Source organism: Augochlora pura, chromosome 7 (genome assembly GCF_028453695.1).
Source record: "Augochlora pura isolate Apur16 chromosome 7, APUR_v2.2.1, whole genome shotgun sequence".
Taxonomy (NCBI): domain Eukaryota; kingdom Metazoa; phylum Arthropoda; class Insecta; order Hymenoptera; family Halictidae; genus Augochlora; species Augochlora pura.
The window spans coordinates 30,784,571-30,812,448 of NC_135778.1; the positions used below are offsets into that span (position 1 = coordinate 30,784,571).

Genomic DNA, 27,878 nt, shown 5'->3' on the forward strand with positions numbered 1-27,878 from the left:
AATCAGTAGAGTGTTAATGATTGTTGGTCACAATTTCGTTGGTAATCGTTTACTTAAATTTTAAAGCTTAGAGTTTGGGAGTAAGTTTTTGGTATCGGAAAGTTATTGCTGTATAGATCAATATCCGAGATTGTAGCAAACAATTATTAAAACCTAATTTTTAGAATTTCATTAAACGGCTTCGAATAATGCAGTGTCTACCGAAAATACACATATCTACTCTCCAATATTTCAATTTTAAACTTATTCAAGATTCGACTATTGTCTATGTTCACTTTGAACATTCCTATTATTTGTAGTAATGTGGAAAGATGTTATCTACAAAATCTTCACATATCATAAATTCCAATACGTACAAATAAAAAGAATTCTTAGGAATAAAAATTGTGGTTTAACTGCGATTAATAAAATTGGAAAATAAATATTTTTCATATTTCATTGTTATTAAAAACTGTCAATGAAAATATTGATTTAATTTTTTAGTTTCCAACATATTTTTCATTTAAAATAATTTGTTGCTTTATTTTTCATATACACTGAATAAGATACTTGTATACGCGTTTGGTACAATGCCGTAGTGGTGAAGACGCTTACTTGCCTCTATTCACACTTTATTAATACAACACTGTACAGATATGATGTTCGCGATTTCTGAATGTGTTCTGAATGCGTTCTAGTTGATTTAGACGTGTTCTGTTCGATTTAGATTTGCGTTCTGTATGCATTATGTTCGAGTTTGAATTGCATTCTGTTTGCGTTCGTCGTGTTCCGCCTGTTGTCACCTCGGTTTTCTGTTGATTGGTGGAGGAAATGAAGCGTTTTTGATTGGAGGTGTGTCGGAAGAAACTTGAAATGAGGTGTGGGAGATTAGATCGAAAATTCTAGTTTGTGTCGTCTTCGTTTGTCAAAGTAAAATTTATAAATGGTTGTCCGTGCAACGGTACTATGAGTCTGTCGCACGTGTTGTCCGTTCGTCGGGATGAATTTCTTGAAGTGCGGTGGTCGCAAAGTCGTTACATTCGTATGATTTTTCTACCTATTGCCGATCTATTCGCACATGTTTGACTTAATTGCTTAACCTTTTAGGTACGGCTGGATTTTGCGCAAATAAAGTTTTTCATAAATAAATTACCATTTCTTCTTAATATACATTTTTTCCATATATGTATATATGTATAGTATTAATTACATACATTCTTTTCTTAGTGTATTGTACATACACACTTTCACTTGAATCGTTTACTTTAATAATTAATCAAACAATTGAGTAAAGCACGAAACATTCACGAAAGCCACTATAGTGGCGCGTCGTACCTAAGAGGTTAAGGGGTGGCTAGGCACGCTCGACCTTCAGTGTTGCCGTCGCAACAATACTACTGGAATATAAACAATCTACTTCACTATAATATTGTACTTTTAATTTAATAAGATGCATATCTTTTTAATATCGAATTTTACTAAAACGTTAACGATATGTAAAACTGCTTAACTTTTTTCAGTAAATGTGTAAGGTACGAAAACTATCGTGATCAATCTGGAAAAGTATGAATCTCTAGTAATGTAATAGGGGACATAATTGAAAGTGATGGTTAATAATAAATAATTAATGACACTTGTAAGCATTATTATCTTAAACCGAATGCTGCTATTAAAAACAATTCAGCTTATAGGATAATTAATGAAGCACCGCCAAAACAATGTAAAAATACTTTTATTATTAATACTTTTATTATTAAAACAAGACGTGACTATAACGGATCCGATCTGTGTCGATATCAAGATCGCTGATAATAAAAATAGTGGCGTGTAGTACGATAGAATCGAGTTCTGCTGTCAAGATGCGAAATCGAGATAGTTTCCGTGCCATGAGCGACGAATCATTTGGCGATAGAACGAAATCATCGGTAGCGATCTTGTCGCACACATGATCACTCCGAATCAATAAGGACCTTGAATATTAGTGGCGTGACTGAACAGAACTTCATATCATTCATATTTTATTATTTTTCGTTAAATTATTACAAGGAAAATTTATGTTCGTCGATCCTATTTTGCATCGGTTCAATAAACAATAATACAAATTACGACTTTCTCAAAAAAGATCACTGTATTTATTAACATTTATACGAAAATTGTAATTAATAAAGTAATGATACGCAAATAACTATAAGCTTGATAATAAAATTTTGTAACAAAAAGTTCTTGATATTCTTGTTTACGTTTATCACCCAAAAAGAAGGGAAAGAAAGGTGAGCTAACTTTTAAACAAGTTACAACAATCTGTATTTCTAAAAAGATATATGTGCATTTAAGAAATACATTATGTTTTCTTGATATGAAATTGTTTCACTAAGCCTGTAGAAAATGCTGCAGTACGATAGCGAATTCTATCTAAGTAGAACTGTCAGCTAATGGACTACGTCTAACTGCAAGAGAGAGAAGTGTGTATCCGATACCCGTGTAAAGCTGCTTAACCATATTAATCACTAGTGAATCATAGGTAAAAAATTTCTTTTTGATTGCCTAAAATTGCTCATTAATTAGTTTTAATTGCACATCTATTCTTTTTGAAAAATATCTAAACAACTTTTTGCCATGCTTAGTAACTCTTAGGAGAGGCCAGAGACTTTTAAATATACAAAATTTCTGTTCGAATGTTTTTAAGATATGAAATATTAACTAGTTATCACAGATTATATGACACCTCAGTTTAAAAAAATGAACTTAACCACTTCGGTACGAGCGTCGACTATAGTCGACGGCCACAGATGAACACGCACAGCCGAGTGTCGACTATAGTCGACGGCCGTGATATGAACGCACACGGCCGAGCATCGACTATAGTCGACTATAGTCGACTGCCAAGAACTTTTGCCTTATCTCTACAATTGCAGTGTTTACGTCCAGAAATACACATAAATAAGCTTTTCTCGTCAAAGATCTGTAAAAGAGCAAAACGGATTCACTGTCGATGCACGAAGTAGCATGCGAATGATGAGTGCCGGCCGTGGGCACAATTTCGTGGCCGATGCGCACCGTACCGAAGTGGTTAAATGGTTTGTAAATAAACAGCCCCCCCGGTCACCTTGCTGCTCTGAAAGCAAGCACGCCAAGGGCGTAAGGAGTAGGTGGTGATACGGAAAAACGAACAGCACTGATTGGAAAATACCCAGCGCGCGGGTTAGCCAATCAGGGTTGTTTCGGAATTTTACCAGAGCAAGCGCGAAGTTATAGTTTTTAAGAAAGACTTGATTGCGACGCGTCTAGAGATTAACGTCGCGAAAGAACACTCTCCTCGATTACCACGCCGAGTCCGATAGACAGTGAGAGTTCGGAGAATTTTGTATATATGTATATATATATATATTAGTAAAAACAAATAACTTCACATCGTGCACGATTAATTCACCTATCTACCCACATCTTCATTACGGCGACTCCATATGATCAACCGCCGTAACAATATTATAGCCGCCATTAATGAAATAGAATCCAAATTATGTAATAATGTCATGAAAAATTGGATAAAACGAAGCGGGCACGTGAAAAAAAAGACGGGGCGAACATTTGAACGACGTTGTGTTCCACGATTTATGTGGTCGCATCGCAAATCACAAAATTTCTGTTTGTGAGGGGGCATGGCTAATTTGTGACAGCTCGCTGGAAACGATCGGTGCTTCAGCAATTGTTATCAGATATGGTCATAAACCTTAATCTCGTGTCCGAACATTGACCATTTTGAAGCGGTAGGCTCGGATTTTTACTTTCTCGACAGTTCAACCATCCTTTTTTTACATGCATTGTTTTTTAAAGAACCAATAGGAAATCGGTTGCACCCACCGCTTTATCTAGGAAAGCAACCCCGAGAAATGGCGGTTACTTACTTTTTCATATTCAAAAATCACACTAGAATCGTCTGTCTAGCAGTCAAGTTGTAAGGGTCCTGCTCCTATAGTAGAGACTCAACTTCTATACATACACTATGTATACTCTTTTCCGTCCTCCAGTCATCTTGTAAACACACCTCCATCATATTTTCACCCAGTTATTATAAATAAATAACACAACACAATGCAATTGTTCAAAGGCTAGTTCACCCATAACTACATCTTCGACGTGTGGTGCGCAAAGAAGTTTGAATTTGGTGAAGCGAGAAGTGAGGAAAAAGAGAGGGAGTAGTGTTTCGTCCCGCGCCCGCTAGTGGACTCGTCGGTAAGGCTTTTTAGCGGGCCCTGCCTTAGACAGGGATAAGGGTAAGTGTTAAGGGTACGTACACGTTCGCAGGTAATATTTGCGCACCGAATGTACGTCATCTACTGAACCCAATATTCAGCGAAGGTATTTAAAGACTGTAGGATAGGATGTGAGATTGTTGATCACCAAATAACACTTATATTTTAATAAAGAAGCAACTATGTACAAACAACGGGTGGTGTATGATCGACGGTTGTCGGTATTCTCATTCTAGTTTCGTTTCTCTGCTAAAACGTGGAGGTGAAAAACCCCTCCACCAGGAAGTTACAAAAATAGGAGGGCACTGGACCGACCAATTATACAAACTTATCGAATGGTTCTGTTAGCGGCCTAGTGTGGCTCACGGAGACAGATTTTGACAGGAAACGGTGGGAAGGTTCCGTACGTAACTTGGGTAACCCAATTGATCTCCTTTTTATTTATTGATCAAAAGGCTGACGTGCATACATTCATCCTATTACGCTTTTGATATTCCACTAATTATGGTACTGGCAATCTCATTATTATGCTTTGTGGTAAAAGTGTAAGCTCGAAAATCTGTAAAGAACGGTCATTTTGTAATTACAAGTGGAGAATATTAATTGTCATAAAATAACAATTTCGTTGAATCTAACCTCTGCACCTGGTGGTGATCCTAAAGCGTGAATCACTGTGTCAGCAACATTTTTGCTGCTTAATAATGGTATTTCCTTCGTAATTTCATCGAAATGGGGCAGCGCGTTTCTGAGCATGTCTGTACTCACACCTCCAGGATTGATAGTCTATGAACCATACTTAAACTTTAATTTAAAAAGTCATGTATCTTTTAATTAATTTATTTAGTCCTTCTCTGTGACTCGAGATCATTAATTGAGATATCTCATTAGATTTTAGAGTATATAAAATAGCTGACGAAAGAACACCAAAATTTTACCGTGATTTTGATATCAATATTGCGTGCCAAGATTTCGCTGTGAAGTTCCACACCCAAAGCACACAGGCCGGATTTGGTAACACTGTATATTCCTACTGGATCGCGGATTGTTTCTGGGTACCGTCCAGCTGCACTGTAAATTATAGACAATGTTAACATATTAATTTTATATATTCTAATATATTCAGAATAATATATAAATTATAATATTAATATAATAATAATAATAATTGCAGTCCGCGCGTTTCATATAAATATCTTCGCTTGGAGCCGGCAACACTATTTCAAATTACTTCACTTGTCACCGGTCGTTCTTAAGGTTATCGAGGTATTACAAATGATCAAGTTTTACTAATGTCATCATTAGTGCACATGAGTTTTCAATCTTGTCTCCCTGTTTTTATGAAATTTCGAAAATATACGTATGTAAATAAATGTAAAATTTGCTTAATATGTTAAGTCGTCGCAATGTGATAATGTTGCCCCGCGGTGGATAAATATTAAAAAATAATACGAAGATAGGGGTTGCCACGAAACTATTGTGCCAACAGACGTATAATTGTTCATCTCGTATTGTGTTATTATCACTTAAAATTATTATTGTTATAAATGAAATTTCGCGTGGGAATTCGCAACAATATTCTTGTTAAAGATGCGAAATTATTAAGATACGAATTAAACAACTTTTGCGATATTCTTTTTGCACCTTAAAGAAATACTCACCTGCCGATATTTATTATATGGCCGTACGTATTCCGTTTCCTAATAGCATTTATGAATTCTCTCGCAAATATCATGGGCGCCATTATGTTAATGTTTATTATCTTCCTGTAGTCGTCGGTAGACTTATCTGTAATAACAATGTAATTATTGGCTAAGTTCTAAGGCAATCTTACCACATTCGCGACTGTTGACGTGAATCATATCACTTTAAATTCTATTCCTGATTGTCGCTGACGTGAACTTGCGTCATTTTAAATTCCATTAAAGCAAGTATAGCAACTACGGTATGGATTTCCAAAACGATCTAGAAAATCCGCTGCGCAAAAATCAACCACATAGATCAGTCACTTACCGGAGAAAATATCGAGTTATGCGCGGGTCTTCCGACCACATGCAGTATCAGAACACGGATTAAATTTTGCAGAATGCGGATCCACATCAAGTTGCTCCCTTCGAGAGTTACGAGTGACGCGGATCCATGTAAACTTGCAGTGAATGCGTTTATAAGTATGCCGCGATTTTTATGCTTTTGCGACGAGAATAAGTACATGAGATTTAAACAAGTGAAAGAATTTGAAAGTATCATAAATCCAATCAGAAAACAACCATACCGATCATCATCCCGTACATGGCCATTCCAGCATTGTTCACTAGTATGTCAACACCTCCCAGTTCCTCTACAGCCGATTTGAACGCTCTCAAAATGTCATTCTCCTCTGCAACATCGCATTGCACAGGAAAGAATTTGTTTTTATCCAATTCTCTGGCCAATTCTTGTAATTTATCCAATCGTCTCGCGACACCAACTACCTGAACACCGTGTTCAACAAGGGATTTCGCGATCTCCCAACCAATTCCACTACTAGAGCCAGTAACCAGCGCTACTTTTCCTACCCATTTATCCATGATACATGCAAATAATTCGCAACACTAACCGGATAATGCTTCCCAGCAGTCATTATATACTACGTAGATGTAGATTATAGATATAGAGGTATGATAATAGCTCTTACTCCTGCATACCTTCGGGCTGCAAATTATGAACGTTATCGCGTTTGTTTGAATTTTTATGTGCTAACTTAAAATTAATTTCGCAGTAACTCGGATACATTTTATCGAAGGTTAAACATTGTTGATTAGATTTAATAAGCTTGCAACATAATAACCTTATATGCAATATTTATTTAGAACATTCGTAAACGTTAATAATTGTATTCAGGAATGTAATGTTTATATGTATAGCTGTTATGTCGTGGAGGAGTAGCTGCCCCAAAATATTATTTCGGCACAACACAACGGAAGAGTTTTCTATAATAATAAGGGGCGATAATCTTCTGCCTTGCAAGTACTCTGCGATAAGTACATCTTTTGCATTTGAACTTAAAACACGGTACAGGGTAAGGATAACATATGGCCTCCTATTATCAAATCTATCCTGTTTCTCGAAATGTATTCTAGTTTTATTGCGCTTTAACGTTAGAAGACCTTCAGCTTTCAGAAACATCCACAAATCAATCAAACGTACATGATACTCAGCTTACAACCGTAAAACGCTAATTTTAATGAAATTGTAATGTAAATTAATTCGCTTATCTTCAAAATTAAGCTTAAGAATTGTATATCCTTTTACATTTCTCGCGAACTAGACACCGTAGACCAATGAAATTTTTTTTAAAGTACATATTTTTAGTGACGATTTTAGTCGCTTGGTTAAAGTTCTGAAAACGTTATTCGCTTAAACAATATTAAAGGACATCATCTTTCTTTTCAATTTCACTTATTAATTGCTTAGCAAATGATAAGTAAACGAAAAGCCTTGACTACTGGAACACCCATTATGTGAGCTCTATCTCTTTCTATCCCTATCCCTATTCTTATCCCTACCTCTATTTCTCACTATCTATCGCTTTCTCTATCTATCCATTTATCTCTATCACTATCAATTTATCTCTGTCTCTATTTAGCTATTGCTATCTCTAACTATCTATCTAGCTTTCATTAAATTAATGAGATAAATAAGTTCTCATTAAATCCTATAATTTTAATGGAACGCGCTAAAAATATATGTAGTATCGTAATTTAGAAGGTGCAGGCACAATGTGACAGTGCCGTAGGCTAAGACATTGTATCTGCCGCGAGCGAGATCGGGGAGAGCGAGCAAAGCCTGCTGCTGCGATAGCAACGCTTTTGTTTATAGATGAAAATTTTATAAATAAAGTTCATGCGACAAACTTTTTATTACCTTAATCTTTTGTCTGCTATGATAGATTTAGTAACGGGAGTTTTAGAATCCTCTTTATAACAATCTAAAGTAGGATTCCAGCTTTAAGGGTTGCATTATAATAACTGCGTAACGCATATATTAAACGTTCAATGTTTCGTCGAAAATGTAACATATGTATCAAATAACAAATCTATTTAAATACATAGAATTATTACAATAAATAGGTAAATAAGTTGTACACTGGAAAAATTAAGAATGTATAAGCAAAATCTTTTCAGCTACCGTAGACTGTTAAAATAGTTTATCGTTGTTAATACTCATATATCGATAAGATCTTAAATCTTGTATGTCTTGAGTATAAATGTCTACGTGAGTTCTATTCAATATTTTTTAATTAATCGGCCTTTGTCTGGATCACACAAACAACTCTTACGCATTCAAAAACATATGTATTACATCATTTTTCTATTAAATCTTACGTTAAAATTGTTTGACAATGTTGAATATATTATCATAGAAATTTTTTGAAATATTCGAAAATTATTCAATATTATCACATGTAATATTTCTCTAATTTAGACAAATAATTATAAAATTTTACAATTATAACATAAAAAGCAATAAACGCAAGTTGCATAAAGCATTACTATAGTGCAAATGTTGCAATTACATCTAACTATTTATTAAACAATTATTGTTGTTTATAAAGATGTAAACTTGCATTTTTTCCTAGTCTGATATTCTGTATAATTATACGTAAGAATTACAAAGAATTCTATACATTATCTCGATAAAAATCATTTATCCAAAGTCGTAAATTGACACGGGTATTGAATAGTAAAGTTGTAATCTGATATGGGCATGAAATAACATTGAAAACCGTCACTATACCAAAAACGTACATTTTATTCACAACGTGATAAATATAAAGGCGTTTCTGAAATTCATGCTTAGATTCTTTGTCTTCGAATATTGTATACACATATAAATAATAATACGTAATCACATATACTCATAAAAACGTAGATCAAACAGAATTGTCGTAGATACGCGAGGTTAACAACACAAATATAATAAATTTTATAGACATAACTTACAATATTTCTAAATACAACGAACGTTTATTAAATAATATAAATAGCTAATATTGCTTTGAATTTAATACACAGCTACGAGCGTTCTCGTAGAAAAATATATTTTGTATCGTTGAAAAATTACAAAACCCTAAATATAAACCTTGATCGTTTGCTTTCTGAGTGGTTCTAAATTGTGCGTTTTCAATTAACCAAATACTATCTTTATTCGAGGCACTGTAGTTTTACAAACGAATTTATTCTTCATTTGATTCGTTTCTCTAGAAATATAATTGCTTCACATAATAATCACTTTGTGTGAAAATAAATCTTTCTGAATATATGTACAGCCCTCATCAGTCGTAGCATAGGAAATTGATTCATATAATAATTATTCATGAAATTCTAATTAGTATTTAAATAATAAAGAAATGTTAATAAATAAAAAGTTAATAAAAAAATATCACTTAATTGAATAGTATTTTATATTTATGCGTACTTAAAATTTGCTGTGACTGACACACTAGTCCATTCCATGAATACAACAACTTTTTCATAAAAAATTCTCCGACGAATAATGTTTTAATATCTCCACTATGTTTAATTTTTAAATTCTCAATTAATTAATTTTTCTGTTAGTAACAGCATCGGATTTAAAATGCAACTTCAATGGAAACATAATGCATAAATGCAATAACTTCCCGCGAACAATTGTGTAAGTCACAGCGAGTGTTTCGAAGTATTTTTCAGTAAGTATCTTTAAGTATTATAAACATAACTCAATTAAAACGATCTTCAAAATTCCAAATAATCATTTGAAAATGTACAATAATTGCAACAATGACCTTCAAAATGCTCGTGACAATCGTTAATTTCTAATTCCATTATAAAGCTTTCAGAATGTGCTTTCTAGGCAGCGTTGTGAAGTATGCAATCGTATCCTTCAAATCGTTTCGTTATTCACTGGACCGATGCGAAATTGTAGACCGGATATCTCGGTGCGAAACGATTCGAAATGCCAATTGTGTGCTCGGATTCGCCGCGTTCCCAGAGACTCCTAGCGCCATTTGCCGATTCCTCGTAGGTCGGTGGAGCTGAAAAAGTCAATTAAAAGCCAATTATAATGTGCAGGATATAGTAAACGTAGTGCCTCCCTAAATGTCCATTAAAATAAAAAATATTTGTTATGTGAAAGTTAAAGAAAAAGACAAAAATAATTACTGTTTACTCATATAGATTTAGATAAATTATTTAGAATAATGAAACGTACTCCTAATTTATAAATATAATCTCAATTCTCACTTATTAATTATACACGTCATTGTCACGAAATAATGGTCTTCAATCACTCTAAGCGATATCACTGCAGAAATTAATATTTATTATACAATAAGCGAAAAAAGTATAATAATTACTTATTATTTACTTTCCACTTAAATTCGAATAGAAAGTAATATTTCATTTACGAAATTAATGTATGAAATTGTATAATATACAACGGACGAAACAGAAGCAAAAATTATTTATTATTTGTCTTTCCCCAAAATTCAAATTAAAAATAACTATTTACTTACAAATAAAAAATAATAAACGAATTATTTGAAAATTATTGAAATGGTTTTTTAAATGAATAAAAATGTAACTATTACTGAACAACTGGAATATTAACTTAATTTATAATTTGTCATTTATTATTTAAAATAAAATTTGCCAAACGATCTGATTCATGTGCTTACGTAAGTTCGGGTATAAATTCGATGTTGGTAGTCCTTCTGGAGCTGTCCAGCCAATTTCTGGTTTGCTCGGGTCCATTAGCGGCGCGCTGGGAGTTTGATAATTCACCAATGGTATAGTACCCACAAACACCAGAGAATTCTTAGATAAGTTCCTGTGGTACCTAAAACCAAACAATGTATGGGAATAGTATAAATTATACGCGAGGTAGTCGATTATTTAGATGGGATATTGAAACTATTCAGCAGTCTTGAAAATTATTATAATGCATTCGATACAGTGTCATCAAAATTAGCACCTTTCCTATTTAATTACCGAACGCATCAAACTGTTTCTCATAAATTTTCACTGCTACAGTAAATAGTCAATCACAAACGTTTATATGTCCATATTTCACAAGCTTTATCAGTGTTTAGACACTGATTTTGGATGATTCATAGTAATTAATTGTTTTATTAGTTAAAATTACAAAGTGACGATACTTTTATTTGTGATTTTTGAAGAACTTGTTTGTTGAAAAAAGTTATGTGAAAATATTAGATTGGGTAAAAAGAAATCCATTATTTTCACGTGAACTTTAAGACTTTATTTAACACGTTTCGAATTGTCCGATTTAGGTCAAATATGCACCGTTTTATTCTATAATTTATTGCCATTTTAAAGGTATCTTCATAATGCCTCTCTCATAGAAATCTTGAATCCTATTAGCAAAAAAATCTTGTAACCGATTTTCACAATATTCTCTCGGTGCCCATTTCTTATCACTGAAGAAGTTTTGCAATGGAAGAAAAACATAGTAATTGCTTGGTGCCAGGTCCGGCTATATAGTGAATGTATCAAAACTTCCCAACCAAGCTCCTGGATTTTTTGGCGAATTATTATAGACGTGTGTGGCCTGGCATTATCCTAATGGAACACAACACCTCTCCTGTTTGCAAGGCTGGCCGTTTTTGGTCAATCGCTGGCTTCAAACGGTCCAGTTCTTGACAGTAGAGATCCGAATATAGTGTTTGACCATAAGGATGCAACTCCAAATAAATGATTCCCTTCCAATCCCACCAAATGCACAGCAGAACGTTCCTGGCCGTAAGTCCTGGTTCGGCCACTGTCTGACCTGCTTCGCCGAGCTTTGACCATGATCGTTCAAGAAATGGTTCGATTTCATTCCCTTTGGCCAAGGCTTCAAAGATGGAAATTCGGTCTATCATATTTTTTGTGTTAATTGATGTGGTACACAAACATCGAGCTTCTATTTGAATTTAGCTGTGTGAAAATGGTTTAAAACTGTTTTATGGTCAATCTTTAACTCCTGGACGATGCTACGACTGCTAACATTTCGGTCAACTTCGATTATTTCTGTGATTTTGTCAACATTTTCTACGACAGGCCTATCTGTGCGAGCTGTATCTTTAACGTTAAAAATACCTAAACGCAATCAACGAAACCAAAATTGGAAGAAAAACTGTAAAATGTACCGAATGTTCTCTTTGCTGACTCCTGTAACTCACAACTGAATGGACCAAACAAAAACAGCAAAAGAAGTTTTGTAGTGCGAAATGTCATCTTTCCAACGAGCATAAATCTGAAATTGTTTGGTCGATACTTTTTTTCAGATATCGATCATTATAACCATCTACCGAAAAAATAATGGATTTCTTTCTCCCCAATCTAATATTATTCAGTTTGCAATGTACGGGTTCCCCTATATGTATTTGAAAATATCGGCACTTGCCATAAATACATACAGATCTATCTACTTATGTTAAAAATCCTATTACTTTTCAATATAACAAAACATATGTTATTTATGAACACCAACAAAACGAGACGCGTGATTAAGGCTCTTCCATTTTTTCTTCCGTATTTCGTTACCTGATAGTTAATTCCAGATTTACGAACTATAATTTAATTATAATTTTGTTTATTTGTAAAATAGCAACGAAAATTTCTCATAAAACCGCGCGGCCTACAATAAGGCATTAATGTTGTTAAATATTATTTTACATTGTTGAAACTAACGGAAAAATAAAAAAATAGTGTAATAACTAAAGGAAACTTAATAAAGAAACGTAATATTCGAATTCCTAATATAACATTTGTATTATATGCCAAGATCCCTTTGTTAATGTCACAAAATAATATTTAATAGCAATAAAACGAACATATTGTCAATTAATTTTACAATTTCGTATTTAACCGAGAAGATTTGGCCAGGTGTTTCACAACAAATATTTATTATAAATTATAATCTACCAACCAGCCTGATACACATGCCATGATCTTCAGATTGTACTCCAAGTCAATGATTCCACAATTTGCAAGGTTCGATGGCGGTAGCGGAGGTATTTCGAGATTTTGTTCGTACTCAGCTGTTCCACCTCCTTCGACAGGGCCTTTGCCAACTTCCGCTACCACGATTTCTTCCGTTCTCGTGTCGGTGCTCGGCGTGGTTGCGCGGAAAGTTACGATCTAGACTTCACGATTCATCGTTATTGTCGAACATTTTGTGTAAAGTATTTACGGTGTTCTGTTTTTCGAAAGAGTTGCTCTGAGATGCACTGATTTGCAAGAATTGTCTAAGATAGGGCTCGGAACGATTTCAAACACAACATTACGTTGCACGGAACTCCTACTGCTACTAAGGCGGTCACATTATCAGATCTAGTCTGGTTTTTTATATGCTTCTGTATATGTACATCATTTTTTAAGTGAAACTCGATTATTTTCAACTTCAAGTTAATATATCTCGGAAACAGCACAAAATATTCTAAAATTGAAATATTTTCTAATTTGTTGATTTCTTGAATTTCTTTTACCCGTTAGATGGACTAATTTACTAGACAATGTTTATACAAATTTATATAAAAATTGGAATTCTTTGGAATCGAAGCAATCATTTAAAAAATGATTGATCAACGTGGAGACTAACCACAACCATTAGAAGATTAAAAAATGTCCAGATTTGTCACAGTTATTGATCAAAACTCATGCAAATTTGTTATTTTCACTAATTGTAATTAATCGAAATTTAGAAACAGACTGGGAATTTTATGCATTTATAAAAGAAATGAATAGATCAAATACACCACTGTAAAAGATATTAGAATGATTCAAGAATACTTCTTATCTTCAACTTTTTACTCTTAGCTCTCGAAACTATTTTGACTTGATAATCAGGATATTTCTTTCAACGTATAGTTTTCTGATTTTATATTATTTTTGTTTTGCATGCATACAAAACGAAACTTATTTGTCTCCACAATGCTTACATTGATAAAAGCTTTTTAAATATACGCCGATTTAATAATGTAAAAAGTACTTTATAAAGTACTGAAGCAATTTTTAGTCACGCCTCGGAGTCGCTATTCATGTGCAAAGGGTTAAAATTATGTTTCTTACAATTAATATATGCAATTGTAATTTTGCATAAAGATCGGCGATTTGCTCACAACATTTTCTAATTTCGATAAAATTTTTAAAAGTATTGTCTAAATTTTTGTTCCAAGCCCGGATCAAAAATATTAAGGAACATCATTTTTTAATATTTATTTTGCTGATCAAACTAACTGTAATTTTTGCAGAAAAATGTTTAAACATTGTGTCTGATAAACTACTCTTTCTAACACCTCAGCAAAATTCAAGTTATTTGGTCTAATTTTGAAGGAATTATTTCGTTTTAAAAGATATCCTAATAATTTAATGAATTACTGTACTTCATACTTCATCTTTCGAAAAACAATGTTACTACACTATAACAGAACAGTGAAAAACAGTGTGGTATTACTATCCAATTATTAACGACAAACACGGACCAATGAGAGAACGAGCACACGTGGATAAGAACCTGAAATGCATCAGTTGTACGATGCTCTCTAATTGGTCAGTGCTATCCGTTAAAAACTCTTTAACGAAGCCGCGGAAAAGATTTTTGCTTAGATAGAGATCACTGAAAATCGCCTCGGAGATCATCCTCTTATGTAAAAGAAGTTCTGTGAAGCCCTATAGAAACAATATATTGCATACCTTACAAAGAATGAGCTTCACAGTGTCCACTGTTACTCCGGATGCGTTTTCAACATTGATCTTTACTGGCATCGACTGTCCTGGTACGTACCCTCTAACCGGTAAAGAATAATTAACAGTTAGGGGCGCACTCGCACAACATAGGCAGCAGAACGTTTTGCTCATCTCTTCTTGTATCCTTTCCTGAAAATGATTAATTTTCATCTGCATCACTTACATGTGTAGCACATACCATGAATATACCAACTAATCTGTAGTTCAATAATTTTATAATTTAATAATAAATGATAATGAAAGACCTTGCATGAGTTATAATAATTATAAATGTACCCGTCCGATCAATGAGAAGTTCTAACTGTATATTTAGAAGGAGTTTCTTTAGCGTTTGATCTACTACTGTGAGCTGGACAGAATGATTCTTAAAATCGTGGCATTACAGTCGATGGAAATATAGGCTGTAGTTTTTAACAAATCTAAATAAAAATATTTGTGTGATTCAATAATAGTACGATAAAACAAAAAAATAAAATTCACTACGACGTTGATCAGTGGTACCAGATGGAGATGACGCAATTGGTTATTAACCATGAATTATTTCTGTGATCACATAATCACGATCACGATCGTACGTGATTGTACTAATTCAAGTTTGTTCACAACTGTGATCATTTTTTTGTTTTGACTGAATTTATTACACATAATTTTATTACACATAAATGTTTATCCAAAAACATTATTCATTTATCCTTTCAAAGCTTGTTTTATCCTTTCAAGACATATTTGTATATCAAGCTGATATACAGAATGGGTGAAAAATTGTGGTTCAACCTACCAGGGCATGATTCTACATGGAGCAATAAGTCGAAAAAAAAGAGTAACATATTTCATTTAAAAAATAAAAATAATAAATTTAAAGATCCGTCAGGTTTATATAACTTGTCAAAAGTAGAATTAATATATGTGATGGCCAGACGGCACCCGCTTGATTCATATAAAATAGTTTCAATTTTTCCATCTAATTTTTATCGAAATCAGAGCCTTAATGCCTGTGTTAATAATTTTCAGACTCATATGCAAGGTACGTACCGAAGCCCTCTGTTCTTGGTTCAGGTCGAACGGCTGTATCACCGTGAAGGGGCTCTTCACTTCTTGATCGAACTTCCAAGGACGATCCAAAGTTGCTTTAGCGATGTACCGGACGTATCCGAAATCGGATTCAAAACTGCTTGGTATATTGGGGGGTAAGACGCACTGAAACGGAAATTTGTGTTCTCCACTTTGCACTTCGATTTCACTGCCTAAAACAAAATTAATCATTAAAACCACATTTTCGTAAACAACATATTGTTAACATATTATTGCGGAGAGTGGGACATTTAAGTAGGGATACTTAGATACACATCTCTGTTAACCCTTTGCCTTTGCCGTTTACCTTATTAGGGAATTAATATAAAAGTTTTGCCTATTTTAGTTTTCGAGAAATCTTCAATTTTCCGATTTTTTGGGGTTTTTCATTTTTGATAATCACAGCTTGCAACTGAAAAATCTGAAAAAATTCTGTAACATCCGGCTTGATGTCCAAAATAAGCCATATTTTTTCAAAATTTTGGAAAGCCGCTAAAGGTGGAAAAATGCCGGAAAACCGCGAAATCTAATTTACCCTGTAACTACCTTCACGGACAAGTTACAGGGTTAAAATTTTACACAAATGAGTTTTTATTGGTCAGCTATCGAACGGTATATGACTCATTGAAAAACATCGGCTATGCCCTTTATCCTATGCATATGAAATTGAGTTTCGTGACTCATATAACAATTACACTTTCAACAAATTTTTCAATCTAAGCTTCGGTGATATATGTAAAAAATAACTTTGGAACGTGTTGCAACAATTTTAATAGCGCTGCAGAGTCGCCACTCGAGTGCAAAGGGTTAACTTTATACATAAGCTTATACATAAGCATGAACTTAGACCACTTTCAAAATAAACGGTTCATTTAGTCCATTAGTAATACAAATGTTCTTTCACAGATTTGAAAGATCAGATTTTTAAATTGTTCATGTAGTCTTTCCAAACCGTCTTTTATCGTGATCTAAAGTTAAACTAATCCTTCTATCTTCCTAAAATAAGTCGAGTTGCTTGATTTAATTATAAATGTTTAAATCGTGGCCGTTAGCGGAGTGTGTTTCCCTAACGTGATTTCTATGCCTGTTATGCTGCGTGACCGGGCAATGAACTTCAAGAGGAGTCCGCGAGACAATAATAGTAGATAGAAAAAATCAAGCTGATATGCTTGATTTCGATTAAAATTCGCGTAGTGTACACTGTCGAAAGTCAAATCCAATGGACACGTTAGAATATTTCCAAAACACGCGGTGACGTCACACCGCCGAGAGAGAGCAACGATATTGAGACAAGCGAGATAGATATACCGAACAGTCAGCGCCGCGTGTCAATTAATCAGGATAGCCCGGCATTCGCGCAGCTGACTGCAACATTCACGATCCACCAGTCAAGAGAGAAGGTCGAAAGGATAGTCTGGAGAACACATTCGAGTGCTGCTGGAAGACAGGCAGTCTCGTTGCGAATCGTATGTGACGATTTCTCCATAGTTCGAGCGGAGCACCCATTGCTGCCGTGATTCGAACAAGTAAGTTTTTCGACAGTTATCTCTCTGTGGACATTCGTTTCATACGTCTTGAGAGCCAGCTCGTCCGGAGTACCTATTGCTGCCGTGATACGAGCCTGTCAGTCTCTCGACGAGAATTCCTGGTCTTGCTGTCGAAATAAGAGGGTGTATAACCAGCCGTAAGGAGATAGTTGTGACGAATAGAAGCATTCTTGTGCAGTGGACGATGGCGGATACCGTCGAGTGTCCGGTCCAGCCTCTTCGACCTCCTCGCCATTTATGACGAATAGAAGCATAACGAGAGGTTGGAAGAAGGGCGGCTAAATAACGCCATTAAAGACTGTTCAATCGGTCTCACCCCCCGAAAACACAAGTGGAACTTTACAACCTCCACTGAGTTGCGCTCTAGGTTGAGCAGCTAAGAACTCCTGCAGCCGTTGCCGATTGCACCTTGATTTGAACCTGCACGCCCTTAGCGGTTGCAGTGTGAACCGAGGTTTGAATCCGCGCGCCTGCCACCGACGTATTCCTTTTCACGGGAAACGTCGGAAAATACATACAGTCCACAACTCCCCCTGCGCTACGCAGCGAGCTAGAGCGTTACTCCCTTCGAATCGCACGAGCACTGTTGCAAGGAGCGTGAGGAAACGAGGAAATCTTACCCGAAGCTGATCCGACCAAATAATACTTGGTGTCAAAATACTCCTCGTGGGCCGTCACCGTCTGTGTTCCCTCTCTGTACTGTCCTCTTTCGTCCATTTCTTGTTTGTCTGTTGTCCAGCAAGTGTCTGCGAAGCCTTTCACCTTCACGCTAATACCTGTAAAAATATTATTTATTAAATTGCTTTGGACAAACAGAAATTGTGAAGGTATAGCATATACGAAGAATAAAATAAAACAGTTATCTGAGCCATTTATTTTGAAAGCGACCTATGTCTATTTATTTTTAAATTCAAATATTTAAGAACTTTGCGTTCTAATATATTTCAAAATATTGATAACTGATAACACGGTAGTGTAATGTCATTGCGTTTTAGAGAATAAAACTATAAATATATATATGTACCGTTGTAATGTAAATATTAATGTTTCTCGATACTCGATATTTTTGTAAAATAGACTTAGGCCGCTTTCAAAACAAGCAAATTAAATAATTAATCCTACATCAAATTCAGGCAGACTTTTCTTTTCGAGTAAATCATACTTCCATTTTTTATTTATACCATTGTGACTGTTTAACTCTGTTTGACTTATTAACGTTGGAGCATTTGCACATTTCTAAAAATTTGTTTTTAAAGATTTCTAAAGATTTGTTTACATTAGGGGACTTGTTCACGATACGAAAGCAATTTAGTATTTACAATTAATAATTATAATTAATTATTATAATAAAAACCTAATAGAATAATATGCACCAAAGAGAAAATTCGACATAAAACAATACAAGTGCACGGTTGAATTTACATGGTCCTTACACGGTTTACTTCACCCACCATCAAGGTAGCTACGAAAAGAGTAGGTTATCATTCTCTACCCAAATTCTCTGTGAATTGCATCCCTTCCATTTCTCTAGAAATGTTGTAAAGGGGAAACCATCTGTTCATGTTATAAAAGGAAAGGAGACGCATTCGTTGCTAAAAATATCAAACGTGGTTAAACGTGTCCGATAATTTAACTCCATACAACACCATTTTCTTCATAATCACAATGATTAGAAGTTCTCCAAATACAATCATTTTTACCAGGTGTGGCGGTTAATAATTCTTAATTTTTTCGGGGGGCATAAGGTGCGGTGGGAGAACCTCTCTTTTTCGCGGTTATTAACGCCACTCTACCTCAAACTTGGTGAGCCTTATCTTAGTAAGAAAGAAAATTACTGTAATGAAAAGAAAGAAAACCGACGTACATCAATAGGATGCCGCAATTAAACGAAGTAAAGTTTTCGTCTTACTTTTATAATTGTAACATCAAAGGATAACTTAGTTTCTTCCAATTAAGATAAGTCTAAACACGATGTAAGTCGAAGTTTGTTTATCAATAAGTGTATTATTATTGTTTAGGTTAAGTCATGTAGTTTGCTTATCTCTAACCACTTTAAATTAATCGATCATGCCAACTGGGAAATCTTCTTACATATATGAACTTCTACTCGCTTTTGAGATCATGTATTTAATCACTTTGTAAAAAAAAACAATTTCAAAGTTATTCGAGGTATGCAAGTTACGCGAGTCACCTTGAAGATTGCTTATTAATTAATCTGAGAATAGCTATTTACAAAACTAGAATAGCAACTCATCGATGTCTGTAGAGAAATTTGTTTAATATAGAGGAATACAACAGTTATTGAAACTCAGATTTTCTTTATTGTACGTTTAATCGTGGTTAATCGTCGCGTCCCTCCTCGACAGCTGCTTAACGTACTACACCTGTCTCACTTTGCCTCGTAATATCTATTCGGTTCAGTAAAGTTTCTGGGGAAAATGCTGCCCACCCGTTCTTGACACGAACTCGGAAACCAACATGCATAAATTAAGTAGTGTAACGAGGCGAAAGAAGAAGGAGACAAAAGTTAGCGACCATTGTTGTAGACGATTCTGGACCACTCCGAAACATCGACAACGCGGCAGATTCGATTAACGGTTCATGACTAGTAACGAGATAGTATAAATAAAGGGTTCTCGGTTAAATCATGGCTACATACTAAATGGGTTTTTCTTTGAAAATTTTTTCCCCAATTACCTCATAGCATTTCCAACTCTACACCTCATGCAGGTAACACCACATAACTAACCAAACCCCTCATAACTACTGGTGAAAAGGCCATAGCTTTCAGACACGGTAAGTCACAAATCCCCTCGTATCAAACACAAAAGAAAATAAAAGATCACGGCTACACCTGTGAGAGAGGACGAGGTAAGCCACGGCCGCTCACAGGGAAGGAAGAGGACGGCCATGAAGGCCGGCCGCCTGCTAAAACAGAAGGGGACAGGGGTTGCTCTTGAACGTCTCTCTGGATTCATGGGAGACGACGGTCACGAAGACCGACCTCCCGCTGAGAGAGGAACAGGGTAGGAATCTGCATAGGTTCTTCGGTTATCATGTCGGTAAGAGCGGACGGTCATAAAGGCCAGTCGCCTTTCGGATATAGAGATACGGTAATCTTGCAGCGTAATTTAGACCTATTGGGAAAGGATGGCTAAGAAAGCCGGCCGCCTAATAGTAGTAGTTGTTTCATTTGATCAAAGTTGTTTTCATTGCTCGCCATAGATGTTAGCAAGGAAAGTGATCAAAATTAATCCTGTAACTCCATGTCATCCTCTAATCACATCTCCTTTTGCTTAAGAAATCCTTATAACCTGCATCCCGAATTCATTTCAACGACCGGCAACACCCATACCCCTTAAAGTAGATAGTAATATATTTCCAAATTGACTAAATAGGAATACATTTCTAAATTGAATAGATGAGCATAAGTTTCCAAAAATATAAGCAGACGTTTCTAAATTAAGTAAATAAAAATACATTTCTAATTTGAGTTAATACAAATGTAATTTCTAAGTTGAGTACAGATATAGGAACAAGTTCCTATATCAATTAACCCCTTACCGTACTTTGACGAGTCCGACTCGCGATGGAAATTACTTGTAATAAATTATTAAATATGGATGTTATACTGTTCTTTAAAATTTGAATAAAATTCTATTCCCTTGTTATTAATATTTAAGTATTCGGGTAAATTCAGGCACGGAATAAATGTTAATGTTCTGTCCCTTCCAAGAAATTATATCAATTGAAAAATTCCTAATCGCAGTAACTGTAAAGAAAATGATACGGCAAAGGGTTAAATGGGAATACACTCTCAAATAGAATAAATATGGATAAGATTTTAAGTTCAGTAAGTATGAATAAATTCCGAAATGAGAAAAAGTATGTAAATTGAATAGATTTATTGAGTAAATAAAATTTATTAATTAAAGAGCAAGTTTCGCAGTCATAATTAATACATTTCATCCACGATATACATTGATTATATCGATGCTCGTAAACAGAATCATCATAAAATATTGTGTTAATTCGTAACTTTTGGATAGATTCGAAAAATCTATCCAATCTTTAATACTTTCACCATTCTTGATTTTCTATCTTTAGAAACTGGTTATTTTTAACGTATTAGATTTATTTTTCCCAACAATTGCTGCGACAATAAAATATTTACACTGAAAAATTCGGACAGATTTTTATTTGTAACTCTGCTACATATTAGAGCACTATTTCTAGAAAATCAAATTTCCCTATTGTTTAATACTGTGACTGAATCGCAAGAAACCCAAATTAGCGGTTAATGTGACTGTAACTTCTTTTTTTATTATTAATCATGTTCTTATATTTTTAGATATTGATATATTTAAAGAAAGTGTCAAAATGTCGTTACCATGTAACATACAGACTCTTTATTTTCTAATATTATTTCAAACATAAATTCATTGAAATATAAATATTGTACGTACGCTAACAATAGATACTATCAAAGTAGAAAATTTTAAATTGGAGGATAATTCAAAAATGTAAAATGAAATTTTCTGTGTACAACATAATATTTTTTGTACACGCTTTTACACGATAAAAACGAAATCATACTGTAATTCAATACGTAATTTTATTTATTAATAGATCCACCTATTGAGACAAAAATATCATTTTAAGTCAACGAAATTCGGTGATATCATTTAAAATTTTGATTAGAAAGCAGCAAATGTTTATACTGTAAATTGTTATCGTTTAAAATGTGATTTCGATGTAAACACGTTTATACATATAAATATTTGTTCATAGAGAAAAGATGACAGAGTGTCAATAATCGTTTCTAATTACATATAAACATCTATACAGGTAAAACTTCATCACATACGATTACATCTTTGTACGGTACTATACATTGTTTTAATAAACCAAAATCAATTTTCGTTGCGTTAAACGTATGATCAAACAATTCTGTATCGCGAGAAACGAAAAGCAATAAAGGAGAAGCAAACGAAAATTTAATAAACAGAAACATTTAATTAATTCCTGCATATCTTTTATTTAGTTTTACAATGGTTAAATGTCAATATTAATAAAATACTCTAACGAATTGATCATTCGCATTAATTAACATATCTACAATTAAACGCGTTCCTATTGAAAATCATTGATTCGCGAGAATGATTTTATCGTAGACATTATAATCTAACTAACATATATTATAATATTAGCTTGATACTCAATTCTACTTCAATGTTGCATGTAGTACGTACTCTCGGTCTTAAACTAAGTACTTCTAATTTTAGTGTTTAACACTTCATTCTTATTGTTAGTATCGCACGCACTAGATGCCGCATTCCAACGTGAAGGAGATGCTTTAAATAATGCAGCTGGGTATAATGCTTTTCGAATTATTAGACAAAATGGTGGAGGTGTACCACCGGGAAATCAAAGACAGGGTTGCGAACGCATTTCATGTTGCAAACAGACGGAGACCTAATTGATTTAAATAACAAGTTTGCGGTTTACAATATCACAATAAATATTAATCTTGAAATTACAGTAACAGAGTAAATATCAATCTTATAATTACACTAACACAATGAATTTTAGTTTTGTCATTACAGTGGCACAGTAAATATCAGCTTTGTAATTATATGAACACAATAAACGCTATTTTCTTTTATTATAATCAGCATTTAATAATCTCAACTTTTACAAACCACTGTAATGCCTACTTAAAAAACAATCGTAGAATAACCTGTTAATGTTATGAATATGAACAATATTAGCAATTTTATTTTATTTATTTTATTTACTGCCAACGTTGGAAAAAGTTTATGGCACCACTTGTATAATCACGTTTGAAGCGTAATAAGCTTAAAATATTAATTACGAAAGAACGATATTTTTAAAATTATTAGATTATCTCATGATGTAAATGTTGTGATGGTACATGCATTACAAGTATTTTTCAAAACTTCACATTTCTGTTTAAAATATTTATTATTAGGAGAAGTGTCTTAAAAATAATAGTATATTTTATAATTTATATAGTATAGAAAGATATAATCAAGATTTTCATGGTGCCAGTTTAAATATTATTCAGATTTCGTAAAATTATTTTAAGATACCCATTATTAACAGAAAACGACCGAATATTTATAATACAAGTTATGTTGGCTTTAGCATGCAAACTATGTATTTTGTATTTATAATACTAATTTTATTACGCAGATATTTATCAAATATGAATTTAAAATATTATTCGCTATTCGTCATTGTAAATATACATGTGTAATTAACTTGTTACATTTGTTGTCAGAAAATATAATAATAATAAATATCGTTGTAAAAGCTCTAGAACGAATATGAATCATTATCATTATTATTATTTAATGGCACACCTTCTTATTACATATTCTTCAGAGATTCCTCCTAATGATCTGTGTTTTAAGAAAACAAAAACGAGTTTCCAAATACAATATGGTACAATGGTAGAATATCTGGCATCGAGAAAATACACAAACTCCATTATGAAAGTATAATGGCGGACACTACGAAAGAAACAATAACAATGTAGAAATAGACAAGGCATTGTAAAAACAATGTGGCGTGACACAAACAAATATTCCACGACTGACCGTCATTGTCCATTTCAACTATGCGGGCGTGCATGGTCGTGCTATAATTAAACTATACCTTGTGGGAAAAAAAATCACCGCTGCGTTGCGGTGACAGCAGTTTCGAGATATGCATCGTGTGTCACATACAAATTAGAACGAAACTCAAAATAGAACATTCATAAATCCCCGCTTTGCTCGTCAATCCGTGCATTCCGACATCTTCAAATAAAAAAACAAACGCGGTTAATCATTATATTCGCCTTATTAATCACGTCAACGAGTGTAAAATAGGAGAAACTGTATATAGTTGCACAAAAAACTAACTTTGATCTACTTGTTTTTACATATAAAAAAATTAACAATGAATTTTGGTTTCATAAACAGAATTTTAAAATTTCTGTGATAATTGATTTACATGTAAATTTTACGTTAACAGTGAATTAATATAGTGAATAAACACAGTAAATTAACATGATTTTGACATTTCCGTAGAAAGGATATGCTAATCATTATTTGCTAGAATGACGTTCTTTATACAATTTTTCTTTATCATTATTTCTTACTAAAATTAGAAGGAAGGAAAAGTTTACTTCATCGACCGAAACTGAACCTAAAAATAAAATAAAACTGCTCTCAAAATTCCGTAACGTTTAACTCTCCGAAGTTTAATTTTTAGAAGAATCTGTTATTCTAATGCCATTGTAAATTTTACAATACCAGTAAGGAATACTGTTTTTCAATATCGGTATATTACTAACACGTTTTTTAAGTTTCTAATTGTGAATGGCTAATTGAAAAGAACTATATATATAAATATTAATTACAGAAAAACTGAAACATCTTTTATGATAAAACGTCTTCAACAGTAGAACTACATACCAAATCAATGTGAAAATGATAATTCCTGACATTATAAAACTGTTAGTATGAATTCTTTAGTTTAAAGAAATTTAGTGTTGTCAAGGTAATAAAATAATATAAATTAGTCGCGTTTAGGTCTTTAGGTCTCAGTAATTCTAATGTTAAATTACCAAGTAATTTACCTATTAATAAAAATAGTTCATAGTTAGCAATCTTTTACAACAAGAATTACTATCAATTTCATTGCAAATATAATATGAATGGTGTTCTTAAAAATAGTATAATTGCACGAAAATGTTCACAGCTTGCGATATCATTATGATTAATACGATCTTACAATCTCTGTGCAAGTAAGATTAATTAATAGTTAATTTAAAAAGTCCATTACCAGCCTCTCTTATAGATGAAAACAGCGTTGATTCGATTGCAAAAATAGTTGATACGAATTGTATAACTTTACTAAGAACGCCACCTTTTCCATGCAACTAACGTGATTTTAAAATTCCCGATTGAACAAAACTCTCCGTAGCAATCATCCTTCTGTAATGACGAAAATAATGTTGAAATTACAAATTTAGTTTCTTGTCTATTTAATGATCAAAAATTGTCGGTCTATAAAAGAGATCGAAAATTTCGATAGGACCTAGTAATCAATTATTAATTACCATTGTGAGCGATATAAGTGAACTAATTACAAAGAAAGGAAAGTCCATGCCTGTCACTAAACAGCGCATTTTACGCATTCGTGATAATATTTAATACATCCAATACAAATTTGTAGGGACATTAGAACTTGAGCACATTGTTACACGATTTATTAAAATAGTCAAAAACAGAAACATATTTATATTTTATTTTTTATTCTTACAATTGGTTTGGAGAATTTTTATTTTGCATAAAGGTTCACGGTCTACTTATTACTTTTTGGTAATAATAAAAATTATTTTGATTTTGTAAACAATGTTACCAAACGAAATAAGAAGATTCAATAGGCCTGATTGATTAGAGCCCTTATGATTACCTTCATTTTTATATCAGCGAGACGACATTAAAAATCCCAATGTGACCGATTAACTAATTACTACATTTTTATGTCAAATAAAAATTATCTAAGTAAATTTTGTAAATCATAAAATAGACACAGATTTATTTGGTATTTCGACTATAATAATTGTAATATTAATAATTTGATAATATCCTTAAATTCTCCTAATCCCTTTACAGTTCCGTATTTGATCTATTTATTTGTTCCATAAATTAAAAATTCGAAATCTACTAATTATTACCGTAAAAAGATCATGGTATTACCTTTCTGGAAAAATGAAGATAATTTCCCTTTTATAAATTCAGTTATTGTCAATTCAACGATTAAAAATTGAAGACCTACACCCTTCGTATTAACAAGACGACTTTAATATTTTAATGGGGCCTATTATTAAAATATCTTTTATAGTTACTCTGAGAAAGACAACCTCCGATATCAATATCATGGAAGCTATGGAAAGTCAGAATCGACTAATTAATTATTGATATAGAAAATGCATGCGTACAACAATGACAATATCAACAAGACAACTTAAAAAAATTTCGACTTAAAAAATACGATACCAGACTATTTAAAAATCCCGATGCGGCCAACCAAACTAATTGCTAATATAAAAAATCCATGCTTGTTACCTTCTTATAAAAATTAAAACAATTTTAATCTCATTGGAAATCCGGTGCTGGTTAATTTCGCAACGGTTTAAAAAAACGCCAGCGTTAAAACTCCTGTGCGGTTAATAATAAATCACCGACCCATCGCTGGTCCCTAAGAATAATTTGAAATTATCAATTTAATCGTAAAACGATGTAACGTTTCAAGGATCGCGCGAGAAAAACATCATAATTCGACATACGTATTGTTAAGAGGATTGCGCAAATCGGCGAGTTGTTAAGAAAAATCCAGGCAGGGCCACCTGTCACGTTACACATAAGCAAGCAGCGTGCAGCACTCGTCTCTCATCTCACACGGCTCACAGCATTACGAATAGATGAAAATAACTTGTCGACGCTCGACAGAACTTGTCCGGCCGATTCATTCTGTTATGCGGATCGAGCTAAGCTCGCAATGATTCCAATTCAACGTACCGCGGACCTTCTTCGTGCTATCTAGAACGACCACGATATTTCCGCTGACCGTCTGTCCCGGGTAATAGGTGTTCCAAGGATTGTCAAAGATTATACGGAAGTCCTTGAGCCCCATGTCTGCTGTCACGAAGAAACGTTCTTCCTTGGTATTCGGTCTGTTTCTTCCTTTTGCAGCCGTGCACTGCCGGGCTTTCCCCAGCCTATCAATTATTCCACTCGCGGTGAATTTGACGCCGAAACGAATAAAGGAGAACGTTTAGCAAACGTATCGTCGCGTCGCGTCCTATCGTCGTCGACGACGCCGACAACGACCGTCGTCCCGTTTCGTTTCGTTTCACGCGAAACACAACGCCGTGTGGCTATATCGAGCAACTCGTAAAGCCGGCACACGATGATCGTGCTTACGAGTCCTCGTTATACTACTCGATACTTGTCTTCTGCGCAAGACACCAGCTGACGCGACGCAGTGCACGGGGAACGCTCCCTACAGGGTGGTACACAAGTGAGATTACCATGCTGTCCCCGCCATTCTATCGAACCAGTGTCTCCCAGCGTGATGGTACAGCACGCTTCTACCTAAAACATTGGTCACACTTCAGAACTTCATTCAATTTTTATGAAGATCGCTGTGGTTACGTTTTTCCAAGAATTTACGAATTTAATTAA

At 33.9% G+C, this 27,878-nt stretch overlaps 2 protein-coding genes across 4 annotated transcripts; both read right to left on the minus strand.

The window, feature by feature from the left end:
• Positions 1-4,372: 4,372 nt before the first annotated feature.
• On the minus strand, positions 4,373-6,810 carry LOC144472469 (farnesol dehydrogenase-like). Its single transcript, XM_078185590.1, has 5 exons — positions 6,502-6,810; positions 5,891-6,017; positions 5,168-5,300; positions 4,869-5,015; positions 4,373-4,791 (listed from the first exon to the last, which is right to left on the minus strand). Exons 1-5 carry the CDS (start codon positions 6,794-6,796, stop codon positions 4,735-4,737), a joined length of 759 nt encoding a protein of 252 aa, XP_078041716.1. The 5' UTR covers positions 6,797-6,810; the 3' UTR covers positions 4,373-4,734.
• A 2,190-nt stretch (positions 6,811-9,000) lies between these two features.
• On the minus strand, positions 9,001-27,773 carry LOC144472713 (arrestin domain-containing protein 17). Of its 3 annotated transcripts, XM_078186029.1 has the most exons (10): positions 26,981-27,202; positions 26,760-26,892; positions 25,471-25,622; positions 24,298-24,440; positions 18,237-18,392; positions 16,031-16,242; positions 14,945-15,127; positions 13,179-13,390; positions 10,924-11,084; positions 9,001-10,281 (listed from the first exon to the last, which is right to left on the minus strand). In XM_078186029.1, the coding sequence occupies exons 5-10, from the start codon at positions 18,331-18,333 to the stop codon at positions 10,148-10,150; spliced, it is 999 nt and encodes a 332-aa protein (XP_078042155.1). In that variant the 5' UTR covers positions 18,334-18,392; positions 24,298-24,440; positions 25,471-25,622; positions 26,760-26,892; positions 26,981-27,202; the 3' UTR covers positions 9,001-10,147. The 3 variants fall into 3 exon arrangements, with proteins under 3 accessions (XP_078042155.1, XP_078042153.1, XP_078042154.1); XM_078186027.1 differs by lacking the exons at positions 24,298-24,440; positions 25,471-25,622; positions 26,760-26,892; positions 26,981-27,202 and adding an exon at positions 27,213-27,773; XM_078186028.1 differs by lacking the exons at positions 25,471-25,622; positions 26,760-26,892; positions 26,981-27,202 and having other exon boundaries at positions 24,298-25,087.
• Between the last annotated feature and the right edge of the window lie 105 nt (positions 27,774-27,878).